Source organism: Acanthaster planci, linkage group LG18 (genome assembly GCF_054643075.1).
Source record: "Acanthaster planci isolate LZ-2023a linkage group LG18, COTS_SCS, whole genome shotgun sequence".
Classification (NCBI taxonomy): Eukaryota; Metazoa; Echinodermata; class Asteroidea; order Valvatida; family Acanthasteridae; genus Acanthaster; species Acanthaster planci.
This window is the reverse complement of record NC_141794.1, coordinates 12045025-12058226: the sequence shown is the minus strand read 5'-3', so window position 1 is coordinate 12058226 and position 13202 is coordinate 12045025. Positions and strand designations below refer to the sequence as shown.

At 42.0% G+C, this 13202-nt stretch overlaps 1 protein-coding gene across 11 annotated transcripts in view; it reads left to right on the top strand.

The window, feature by feature from the left end:
- LOC110978711 (orexin receptor type 2-like) overlaps positions 1-13202 on the top strand; it is a 62581-nt gene that overhangs the window by 39583 nt on the left and 9796 nt on the right. For 5 of the 11 annotated variants that reach the window (XM_022233921.2, XM_022233922.2, XM_022233919.2 and 2 more), the window contains one exon: positions 11332-11812. In XM_022233921.2, coding sequence (XP_022089613.1) covers positions 11480-11812 — 333 coding nt within the window. In that variant the 5' untranslated portion in view covers positions 11332-11479. Of the gene's footprint in view, positions 1-3828; positions 4046-7917; positions 8164-9967; positions 10239-11331; positions 11813-13202 lie in introns of those variants that run through there. The other 6 variants (XM_087148643.1, XM_087148642.1, XM_022233920.2 and 3 more) reach the window with 4 other exon arrangements.

The window sequence follows — 13202 nt, the reverse complement described above, 5'->3', positions numbered from 1 at the left end:
CACCTGTACTGGACAAATAACTTAAAGGCAGATACATTTTTCTTCGGGCAGTACCAAGGAATCGTGTTTCCAGATCATATAAATACCTTGTGGCCAACAATTACGACAAGTAAATGCGCTTTTGCATAAACACCAGCTGCTCCCGAGGCTTGTTATTACGAGATATTGCATCATTTGCAGTATAGTCCTATGGACTGAACCGTCCGACAAATTATTCTCAAGGGTGCAGCGTTTATTCTTCTCGTGTACTATTCCATCACCTTTAAGTAATTTAGTGTGTTGGTCAAATTAACTGAGCAGCAATTCCGTCGGTCAAACTGTCATTGAGTAGTTAGTCTATTGACCGAAACAGGTCTTTGATGAGTGTGCTGCATGGCAATAGTTTCCTTTCGCTTTCCCATTTATATACACCAGTACCAGAACTTATTTTAGACATTTTAGAACTCCTTTCAATTTCACATCCAGCAACGGAGTATTTTGGTGGAGACGGGTTATGAGGGGCAGCCTGCAAGTGCGGTGGACCACATCTTCCATGAAAATTAGGGCGGAAACTCACTCCCGCCCCGCGTAACTTTAATATCGCTAACGAAATAATTCATGGGCGTGAAAGACATACGTGAATCATTCATTGTGTAAGCACCTGAGGCTTAAGTAGAAACGGTCTTGATCAAACATCAAAGGCATTCATTACGCTGTGATGATGATAGAGCAATGATGACGTCGATGCTTAGATTTATGTACTCCACACGCACCAAGTTGATAGAAATCATTTGAGAGAATCAATGTATGGTGACGCATCACGAAACAATAAGGAGTTCTTTTTCAAGAAACAAAATGAGCCTGCTGCATGGGTTATTATCACAATCCAAACGACAAAGGCATGCTTCGTTAGCGCTATTCAGGGTATAAAGCGTGACGTCATTGTACCACAGATGGATTTTGTATGGTACAACTAATTAAGCCTTTATAGCTCAACGCTGTCCAAGGATGCCGTTGATAAAAAAATAGCCATCCAACGTGGCAGGGGAATTATTGCCGGACGTACGACAGACGACACTGGAGGGGGCCGGGGGGATAATGACGTGTGCAGATATGCGCAGCAAATGAAAACTCGTGCATGGTTTAATACTTTACCATCCAGTATAGTGTAATTCGACCACCAGAATTAGAAGCCATTACTGCAGTGGCACATGGCTCGTGGACAGGTGGTACGCGCCCGCTACCTCTTCGACCAATAGGGTGTCGTGATTTGCCAAATGCACGCGCGCGTCAAGTTGAAGAATGTGCGTGTGAGTGCGGGGCCACCGCAGTTAGGGTGTCTTACCGGATTAGTCTTTAAATCTGTAAAACGTGTAATCAAACCTGTACCAAGTAGTTTCTACAGATTTGGAACTGAATGCAGAAAGAATTTCTGATAGTACAGAGAGGATGTAATGCCAAAGAGATGCTATTCTGTCCTAAATATACTACTCATAATTTTGTAAAGGTGTAAGGCATCTCATTTATCCTACATTCCCCCAATGGTAAACGCATTGAAGCAGCGAGCCGGGCCTGGCCCCTGTGTGGTTTTTTTTTCTGAGGGGGCATGGTGAATTCTGATCATGTAATGGCTCTACATGAAGCAGCAGAAAACCTTTACTGAAGTTGCAGTTTTGCTGGCAAAACTGTGGCTGCCCAAGTGTTGAAAAACAGACTCGTATGATACGCAACTACTGAAATACTGAATAATACATGACTCAGCTCACAACACTTAATGATTTCCTAACACTGAATGACTTCCCATGCTGGAAAAAATGTAGTTTAGGTGGGTGCCCAAGGCAAGGGGGCATTTTTTTGCATTACACGGGATCTTCCTAATGGGGTACCAAAGCAGACGACATTTAATCCTGGGGCCAATTTCAAAGCGCTGCTTAAGCGAAAAATTTGTATAACCGTAAAAACCCTGATTGATTGACAAATCAGGTTACCAGCCAAAACTTCTTGTGATGTATATTGTTTTGGAATGGTATTTACCTTTCTTTTGTTTGGTTAGCAGGACAACCTTTGTTAACTGGTAAACTTTGTTTATTAAGCAAGGTTGTTTTTCGCGCGGGGCTCCAATTAAGCAGCTCTATGAAATTGGCCCCTGGTTGTGTACTTGTATTCAGGATCTTGATTGGTCTTTGGCCGGTGCTGTCTCTGACAGGACCGACGCCAGAGATTTGAGGAAATCCTATTCAGTTACGTTCTTTAACTCTTCTGAAAGATGAATCCTTAAATAAAGGAGTCGGTTCAAAAATCTGGCTGTTGCACAGAAGAGGGTGAAGAGAAACTGTATTTTGTGTCCACTGGGAATAGTCGAAAATGGCCGTCCAGGATCGCGCCCAACAGCATTGCCGACGGGATGATTGTTCTGGCAAGTTCAGGAATGGTTCCGAAAGCATTGAATTCTTTGACTTCTTGTCGTAGCAGTTGCAATGAAAGCCCAAAGAAACCACACACAGTGTTGACATGTCTTACAATCAATTCAGAATCAATGCACGAGCCACAAACCTGTTCCAAAGACGTTCATTATAAACGTGGTTCAAGTTGCAAGAATTTCAGTCGAATCTGCTGATAATACTGGTTCTCTCTTTAATAACAAAGAATAACCGCACAGATTGTATTTACAGATAGCTTTAGGGTCAGCGGATAGGTTCTCAGGATACGGTGACGCTTCCCTCAGTTCAGGAGCGACAGATATGTCGCCTTTAATGAGCTCTTTTTGTAGAAATAGCTTGGCTATGAATTCGATAAATTGATGAAAATTCTTCACGGACCCTACCAATTCAATTGTGGTGTTATCACACGAGAACAACTGCGAACTGTGCGCAGTTGTCCTGTGCGGGGCCTCGCTTTCCCCCCGAGGCTTGTAGAAGGAGGCTCGCTGGCGATTGTGTTTGCACTCGGAGGAAAAATATTTACTCAGGAAAATTGGTCCTCCGGGGTAGATAAAAACACCCGCTTTCAACGATTATTGACACTGGTGCCTATGAAGGAATGTAATGATTTGAAAACTATACATACGTCTGAGGCAGTTCTAATGAATATGCATTTCATCACATGAAAGTGGTAGGGGCCTGCTATTGGCTGATAAATGACAAACTAAGTCACTCCCAAAGCCACATGTCTAAAAATGCTTTTTGATAGTGATAAAGTTTGAATATAGAAAAACTTAAAGCAAAAAACGAATCCAACACATCCGTTTGAAAGAAAAACTATGAATATAAAGACTTAACACGTGTAGGCTTATATATTCTTAAATTGTAAATTTAGATTTCAAGCATACAAATTCCGCAGTTGAATTACGAAATTTAAAAGATGGTTAACAAACCTGTCACTACTGTAAAACGGGCCAATCACAATGCACGAAATCTGCAGGTCCGATGCGCGTTTGAAAAGGGCAGACAGATTTCACGCACTGTAATTGGCCAACGCGTTGTAGACTCTCGGCGGCGCACTATTGTGAATCGCCCGTATTCGGTAACGACCCATGCAGGAATTGGATTTCGGTGAAATATATATAGGAACGGATCCCAAAGAAGCTCGATATTAGTGGGCCATTTAAAAGCTACCAAATCACGGAAACGTGGAAAATTTTAAAGAGCATGCGTCCTTTTGACTGCGCTGTACTTTTCTATTGCGTCGTACATTCAACGAAGGAACGAATCTCAATTCTCCTTGATACTGCATTCGTAAATCAATAAGTTTGAGGGGAAAAGTTCCGTTTAAAAACGGGCCGTGAGTTTGGAGAATGCCTACTTGTGCCGGCTAAGAGGCGATACACGCTCCTGTACACCTGGTTTTCAGTTTCAGAAAGCCGGACGTGGCTGTGTGATCAAACATGCGCCTTGGCTGCAACTGGATACGCTCTGTAAACGTCAGCGCCGACTTCACAAGATCTTCCCCAAGCAGTGTTGACTCTGCCAGCCTAGTCAATCAAGCCACGCCGCCCGATAGCCACCCGATACAGCTTGCCGGAACAGAATCAAAACTACCTCTCCTTGCAGCTTCCATCTCGAGAAAGGTGACGTCTCTTTTTTTTTTCTATGTCCGATGATACGGAGCCTAGCCGTGAGTATAATGGCACCGTTTGACACGCTGACTGTCCCCCATAGCTCGGCGTGTTTTCACGGCGAGCGGACGCGACGAGATCCCCGCTTATCCGGTCAGCCCGGGGCAGTGATTGACGAATATAAAATCGATTTACCAAAGACGGCCGGGTTGAAAAACACATCAATGAACATCTTCCTCTCATTGATAAAGCTGTCAGCCAGAACTATCACAGCTAGCGTCCTCAATTCTTACCCCGTTTTGCGTTTGCCGTTTCATATTCTCTGAAAGTGAGCTTCAATTACAGTGGTTAGTGCTTTCGCTCACAGCTACATCGTTAATGTCCGACCACAGTGTACATGCTTTAAAATGGCCTTTCGTGGTCTTTATGAGGGGTACGGGTGCGGCAAGATTTGGGTACTGTTTACAACCTTTTGAAAGGGGGAAATGACCCCCCCCAAGCCTTCCTCTTACTATTTTATTTTTTTTATGTTCTTGTTTTTTTTGGGGGGGGGATTAACCCTGTGCCACCCGCCCGATCTGCCTTCGGTGGAAGGGTATTGACAGAACAAAAAGTGCAGGAGCGGCACCTGTGAATTAGCAAAATCATTAGTTGAACAGGCAAGTCGAATCACTGATGGGTGCAATTAAAGAAATCTTATGCAGATGGCTCTTCAGACAATAATTGACTTGTACGGTTGCGTTAAAATAATGGGTGAAGCATGATAAGTCCATGTCACCATCACCGCTGCTTGCACACTGCATACCTGACCCAAATCCCCGGGGCAGAAATGAACACTGCTGGTGATTATTACAGTGCACAGCCCGCTAAACCGAGGTTTGTATAACAGTAGGGGGTAAGCAGTGTCACGTATCGGCAAACATTAATGTTCGGCGATACCCGATACCAGCGAGAACGATCTAGGGAGCGAGGCATTCCAGCCGTGATGGGCGGTACAGCTGGGTGTCGAAAAATGAGACATTTAATGGCGCAGTTGAACTGCATGACGCACTTTAACGGTACTTGACATCGCCATGGTGGGATTCGGTTCACGTCCGACGATCCGGTGTCCTAAATACTCGTCGATTTTCCAGTCTCCCAGCTCCACTCATTTAAATTATTTCAATTAGGGTACACGTTCGTCTACCTCATTAAGAAACAATGTAGTTGATTACTGGTAAATTCCTACAAATGATGGTTTGGACGAACTGCCATGTTTGATTTGACGGCTGCAGACGTACGACAGAAAGAACACTTGATATGAGCCAAAGATATGCGTTCGTAGATGACGTGTCAGCACGTGAATTGCCAATAAAACGAGGACTCAGGGAAACATCTAACGTACAGTGACCTCGACAGTGTTCTTCGCTTAGACGTGTCCCCATCGTGCAGCATCATGGAGCCATGTCGATTTTGATATTAGGTTGATTTTTAATTGAAATTTAACCTGCCTTGTACACTGTAAAACCCAAGCGTTTAACTTCTAAACGCAAATTAAATGCATATCTGTAACACTTTTTAAACGTTTTAATAAATGCAAAACGTTTACATGCTGAACACACTGTTTTATTTAATAAACGTAACTTAATGTTTATGATTAAGTACACGAATGCGTTCAGCACATGTTTGGTCTTTAAACACTTTTTAATTATAACCCCGTTTGTGTGTTTATTACTTAAACGACTAAACGTGTGTACAGGCTGTAACACTTTTTATACACTTCGACTCGTTTATAAAGGGTGCGGTGTTTATCAACTACATATTATTGGGTAACGACGACGTACAAGTGTTCAAGTCATACACAGTGACACAAAGAGTGGCAAGCCTACTGCTAAAACTTGTCACTGGAACAAAAAAGGTTGTTATACCGTTGACAAACCTCATTTTTTTTCAGAAAATTATCACCCCTCCAAGATCCTGAGATATCTATGCACGTTATATGCATGAATCTGTGTAAGAAACGAAGAAGAAACTCTGATTAGTCCAATCTCTCTACATCTGCAACTAACAACTGCCAGGGGACACGGAAAGAGATCGAACTGCGCATGACGTGCATGTACTCACAGCGCATGTGCCTAGTCGTGGGCGGTACAATTGAACATATGGTCCAAACATAGTGTTTATTTTTCGTGTGATAATCCATTAATAATCCACTCTGCATCCATAACTTAGACATAATATCAGCTTAAATGGACCGCTTACAACATCACATGTGAATCTGCACAAGGGTATTGGTGGAAAATAATGAAATTCGCGTTTTAAAACCGCCACAAACAGTCGCTTAATGTGCCGATAACACTTCATATGTTAAACACGTTCACGTCTAAACGTGTTCAAATGTATAATGTGTTTAGTTTATAAACGCATCAAAGGTTCTTCAGTTTTACAGTGTAGTGTTGATAAAGCCTAAACTACACAAAATCTATGTACCTTGCTCCATACAAAATGAATATCGTATAACATGCTCGTCTTTAAAGGGCCGTAACATGAAAGTTATTTAGTTATATAATTTTAACAGCATTCTTTTTTTTTCTCGATTTCCTGAAAACTGCTTGGTATACTTTCTTAGTGAATTTTAGAGAAAAGTGAAAGTTTTAAACTGTACACACTTTTCTTGAATACTGAAGGCGTTAAGACACTCTTATTTTTTGCTCCAAGTGTGAATTCAAAATTTGCTAACAATATATAGTAGTGAGCAAATATTTGTGAGAAAACGTTTGTTACGAGCCCACACTGTCAAGTACTGAAAAAACGAGTCACCAAAAAGAAAAGAAAATCTAAGAAAGTGAAACATCCAAATTTGTAATAAAATGTAGTGCAGTGTTTTCTGTATCAACGAGATTTTTTTCTGGAATGACATAGCCCTTAGCCATGAATACGCAAATTTGAATTTGCATAAAAATAAAATCAGGCACCAAAATGCACTTAAATGGCAAAACGGAAATTGAATATCAATTGAAATTGGACACAGCGGTACTTTTTTTTTTACAAGGACTGAATCAAAACATTTATGTTGTATGGACCCTTTGGCTGTCTTGGAGGTAATCAAAGTCTACGTGTGTGGTATCATTGGTTCATAGTGCGCGTGCCATTTTCTCAGCTGCTATTCATGTATCCGAAGGCAGACAGTATTCGACCCGAGGCCCCGTCATTGGGAAGTACATTTTGTCAATTATCAAGTTTGTGTACCTAGCACAATTCGTCCAGCTTGACCGCTTGTTTTACATGTCGTGCTAAAATCACTCGCAGACAATAATATATAACCCCGATTTATTTTCCATTTGCAAGAAGAAATCGTCCATTCAAAGCACATTGTAATTTTGATACCTAAAACTATTCAAATATTTTATATTTAATATAAATGTCGAATATAATCTTATCAGTGGAGACCTATTTCATTGTTATTTCCACAGAATCGTTTTTCATTTGTGCTTTTGTTTTATGGTTAGATTTACAATTTTTTTTAAATCATTACTAATTCCTGAAAACTTTGTATTATAATTTATATTCACTGGAATATAGGGTTAATTTATAATATTGTAGGCCTAATGTCGTATACATTTTAAGCGCAATTAAAACGTTTAATACCACTTTCTGATACTGGGCATAAGCAGAACTTAATATTTGTGATTTCAATCGTACACGAATCTTCGTGATGAAAATCGTACATCGTACGAAAATCGTACCGGTGGGAGAAATAAATGTCTGATTGTTAATATTTAAAAGTAAAGCTAGACTGCGAATGCATGTTGCGGGTAAAATGCGCTGTTCTGAGCAAATATTGGACGGCAGACTGATTGGGTCGGCCAGGCCAGTGCCATGGCAGATGTTGTATTCGGTTGAAATGTACCTCACAAAAGAGAGTGACATGAAAGGTTCTGAGTTAAGCCAAGACAACCAAGAAGAGGGGCCTCCGTGGGTCCCAGTCCTTTGTCGGATTACCGAGATTGGACATTAATCCGGCTGGAAATATTAAAGCGTATCTCGTTCCGGAACGACAACCACATGCCAGGGCGTCCGTGGACTCCGAAGGCACGGTATCCGGCTGTCGGTCACAATGAACTCTTCTGGTTAGTCTCCCGAAGAAACAGGTGAAGTCTCAAACATTCTCAACAGTCGAAAGTTCAAGATGGAAGGCAGCTATGGCACTCGATTATTTGTGTTCTCCCGATATTAATATATTGTATTGTGAATGTACATGTAGGCCCTATCGTAAAAACGTTGATACATTTACATAGAGACTGCAATATGCAGCTTTTAAACCTCAAAGGCATTGTAACTGATAAACAAGCATATCCATGCGCTGTGCAATGAGACAGACTCGGCTCACAGCACACGATCGATCAGCCGGTTAGTAATGCATATCAACACCAACAATATGAAATAAAGGGCCTCCGTTTTTGTCGTTGTAAGGAGCGTGCAAACTATACGCTGCAAAGCGGATTGGGGTTTTGTGTGTTGTTCAAACACATCTAGAAATAACGATAATATTATGCTGCGAAATCAACATATTATTTTTTCGTTTCCAGTTTGTATTCTGTGGGTGTGGGAAGGGGGTTGGAAAAAGCACTCTTCATGCGCTTGTGAGAATGCTGACAAAAGGGCAGGCCCCTCAAGAGAAGCCGTGATATCAAGCAGACTTCCCTGGATGGAACCAGGGAGGAATAAAGAACACACAACAATCTCCGCGTTATGCGCCGAGCATGAGACCCCCCGCTGCACTCTCGCTGCTAACCAAGCATCAGCGGACAGAGGGGAGCAGACGACTTCGGGCGGTACGTGACTCAGGGTCGGCCCTTTGATAACTTGCGATTTCCGCGGCTCATTCCAAGACCAAGCTTTTAACGTAATGCATAGAAAAAGGGGGTAAGGTAATGGATTGATTCGATCGTAAATGCAGATATCGAGTCGCTGGAAACTCGGGCAGTCGCTGCTTCTTGCACCACTGGCCATGAAATGGATAATCGGGTAAAAATCAGTCTATACGGAAGATGGCTCAGAGATCAAAACATTAAACACTGGATCTACATTATAACCCAGATACCTGCGCATATGGAACAAGTTGCCTGTGAGGCAAGACATTCCGCGAGGTTGATCGATGAAATCGCTCTTAAACCGTGCATTACACGCCTTTAGACGTTCTGTAATTGGTTTAGTGGACCTTTTAGAGGTATTACCAATCGATGGAATTGTTTCATATACGGCGGTAATAACGCAGGCTGAGGCCACCGGCGGAGCATTAAGAAGATTACAACCAAGTGCACCTGTTTGCCTTTGAATTATGCAATGTTGGCCCAAAAATATGTTGGCAACTTTGAAAATTCATCACTGTCCAAAACAGCACTAAAAATACCCAACTCCTTTCATCGGCAAACAGCTATCACTAGGCCTATATGAGGCCTTTCCGGTATCTGCCAGACACTTTTTCCCCATTCTCTCTATTTTTACTGGATGCAGTTCCACACAGAATTCATATTTGACTTTTTAATAGACACCTGTTTTCGGGCAATATTTACTGTGCATCAGCTCCTGGCGCTTGAGCTGAAGTGCTCCTTTTAAGGTGCAGATCGCGTTTTGTTTATTGCTCTGCGGATCAATTGAGCCGAGACTATACACACGGCGTCTTGGGGTTGACGCGCCCGCAGGCGTAGTAACCAATGGTGGATGTTTCTGATTAGGATTCATTGCTGATTGGATGTCAAGGAAATCGCGTTGATCGTTACCATTCCCATTGGCCGGCGGGGTCCCAAGTTTAAGCACTGTGTAAACGTGTTGATCAGACCTCAGATCGGACTGCGTGTATTGCTACTGTTTACTGCGCATGAACGAAATCGCTGACGGAATTCGAGCTCGCTGTTGGATATTTCGAATTCGACGAATTGCAAAACGGAGCTTCGCTTTCTGGGAAATTCTTAAACAGAAGTCGTCCTGCGCACTTTAATTAACACAAACGTCATCGGCGTGCGCCCAAAGTTGAAGAGTCTGTTCTGAGGGCTCTTGCGTCAAGAATTGCTTTTAGCTGGACCCAAAGGAAGGGTCTCGAAGAGCGCTCTTTGCGTCTCGAGAGTGGAGCATCGTTTGAAATGTAGAGAGTGTCGTCGTACACGCGTGCATTGCATCGTGAAGTCTCCACCGGCAATTTGACTTCTCTCCTTTACTTTGTAAGGTACACATGTTGATAAATCTTTCATTGTTTATAAACAGTTGTAAATAATTTTGTGGCAAGGCGACGGGGTTATATTTATTCGGTGTTCAAGTACGTAGTTTCTTTCTTTCTTTCTTAAAACGTTTCGTTCGGACTGTGAAAGTAACGTTTCTTTCGGACTGTGAAAGTATTATCGTTGCAATAGCCATCATCCTGAACATGGCTGTAACAAAATCATGCCTGTAAAGTATACCGTATTTACAATGACCATAGTAATCACAGCATGGAGGCTTGGCGCACTGTCTTCGTCAGTCTTGAAGACAGGCTGGACTTTAATGCATATTGTTTCATCGTAGCATGATTAAATTCACCCGACCGTTGATATGCATAAGGCAAGATGCAGTGCAATGCGTCACTGGTAAGGGCGTCTCGCTCGTTGTCTTGCTACAGCCCAACGATCAATCAGATTCGTGAACCAATACGAACTTTCAGTGGAGACAAACTTAATTCTTGACCATCAGTCATGGCAACTGGCAGGGGTTTAGGGGCCTATGTGCGTCACCATGTACAGGAATGTGTTGGGCTTAATACCAAATGTGCGTGTTGGTTCTTGTTTTTGAAGCTCTTGGTTCAACCAAAGCTTCAATCAATCAAGCTTCAATCAATCTTGGCCAGAAGAGAATATCAGGAAAATTGCAAGTAGGATAAGGAGATCATTGTTGTAACAAAAACTTGGTAAAATGCAACACTATCGCTGACACTATTATTTCTACATTTATAATTAGCTTATTTGATAAAGCAGTAATATGTACTGTTACTTTTTCAACAGTCTTTAAAACTACAATCAAAGGTAACGATTTAATACAAATTTTAAAAGTAACTCTGGAAAACAAATTTTATGTATATCTTTGCTTGCCATGTCGGCGTGGTAAAATCGCATGTAATTACACGGTTCACCACTTAACCGTCAGGCTTGACGGAGCCGGGTTGTTCGGTTCGATAACCTGTCACGTGTAGAGCGGCTACCTCACGAATCCATTCATCTTGAAATTCTACACTGTATTTTTTTTCTAATTGCGATTATTTAATTAAGTAATTTTGGTTTATCTTGCAGAGCGTCAATCCATCTCGTCAGAGTAATTTCCTTGCCTTCCACTTTGGATTTGAGAGACTGCAGCAGCTGTGGCACCCGACTTTGACGACTTTTCTTAGCTGAGAAATAACTTAGTTTGACCCGTGGTGACAACAAAAATACTTGTAACATGGATACCAATCATACCGATGGAAACTTTGAAGAGTACATGGCTTACATCCTCGAGAAGTTCAAGGACAAAGTGTACCCGCGCCCCTACGAGTACCTGATCATTGTCATCTACGGCTTGGTGTTCCTACTGGCTATTATTGGCAATACGCTGGTGTGCATCGCTGTGCTGCGCAACGAACACATGCGGACGGTGACCAACTACTACATAGTAAACTTAGCCCTAGCCGACATCTTGGTGTCTTTGGTTTGCCTTCCCTTCTCAGTAGTCGTCGACATCTCAGAGACTTGGTTCTTCGGCGATGTATTGTGCTCCATTATCCCTTACATACAGGTCAGTATAGACACAAATTAGCTTCCTTTATCACGAGTGTCGGAGGTGGGGCGAGAGATATTCCCACCCGTCTGAGTTCTCCTGGATCGTGCTCATAATTTCGTGAGGACAAATTACAAATTTGCTACCATTCAGCATTCCAGTCAGACAGCACAAAATATTGCAAGGCGAGTTTAAGTGCTGAGCAAAATCAACTGAGAATCTTAGACTGGCCCTTGCCCTGTAAGTCCCAAGACATGTCTCAGCTACTTGATAGTCAGGACAGGTTTCCGCCTATGGCAGAGTGATCAGAAGATGTGCGACGATTGCGATCTTTTTGCACTAAAACAGAAAAAGGGAAAAAGTTGTCTTTTGGTCTGATAACCAGATGACTGAAAACCTGTCACAAAAATATTCATTGCGTGGCATTTTTACACCGAACATTTTTGAGGCAAACATTTTACATTCTTTCTATAATCGTGTTTGCCATTTTATTCCGTCGAGCAAAACAAATCTGTTCAATGCAAAAAAACGCACCAACGTTCTCAATTACAAAAACTCTTATCTTTCAATTTTTTATCTAATTTCAAAACAAAACACTAAAAGGTTCAACGCTTTCTGGGCCACAGACCCACGTTTCCCCACTTCAGTCAGTGATTGTCTTGTAAACTAATAACATAGGCCTGTACAAAGCTTGTACCACGAACCACCGATAACTTCCCCAGAGGAACTTATAAATGCATGGCTCCCGCCGCGCAACCAGTCGGGCGAGGGAGCAAATTCCCTCGGGGACACGGACTCGATATCGCCGCCTTCCCCCTTTTTTCCCTGATGCGAGTGGCAACCGCAGCACTTGAAGTGCGTTTCGGCGAGCCCTTTTAAAGCGTTTTCGGCAAAGCAAGATCTTGCTTTGTGCTGTAAATAAGAAATCTTTGGTCGTCATAAGTGTACATTGATGTTCATCAATTTCGGATTTTCCACTTGAAGGGGTCTAAACAACAACAAGTATAAAACCTGTCGCATTTAGTATCTCCAAGAGTGCTTTTATGATTTGGTATAAAAATGAGTTTCTTCTGTCAATATGCTCGATTGCTGGACTCATTTCAACATCAAATTGATATACTGTTTACTTAAGTGTTGTAGGCCTTGACATGTTCCCAAAATTGGTTGATATAATTCATATCTCTTTGTTTGGTTTTTGTTTGTTTGTATTGTTGAAGTTGTTTGTTCTGTAACTAACCAGAGTTGAAAATGTATGACAGTGTCCTTGTTTGAACTGCATGATATTTGGTTTGTATGTTCAGCTGAAAAGAAAGTTGGGAACCTTGTAATGACACCATAATGTGCCACGCTTGGACTTTATGACCATCAGTAGTCAAACCAAAAGTACAGTCAAACACAGATAAAAAGG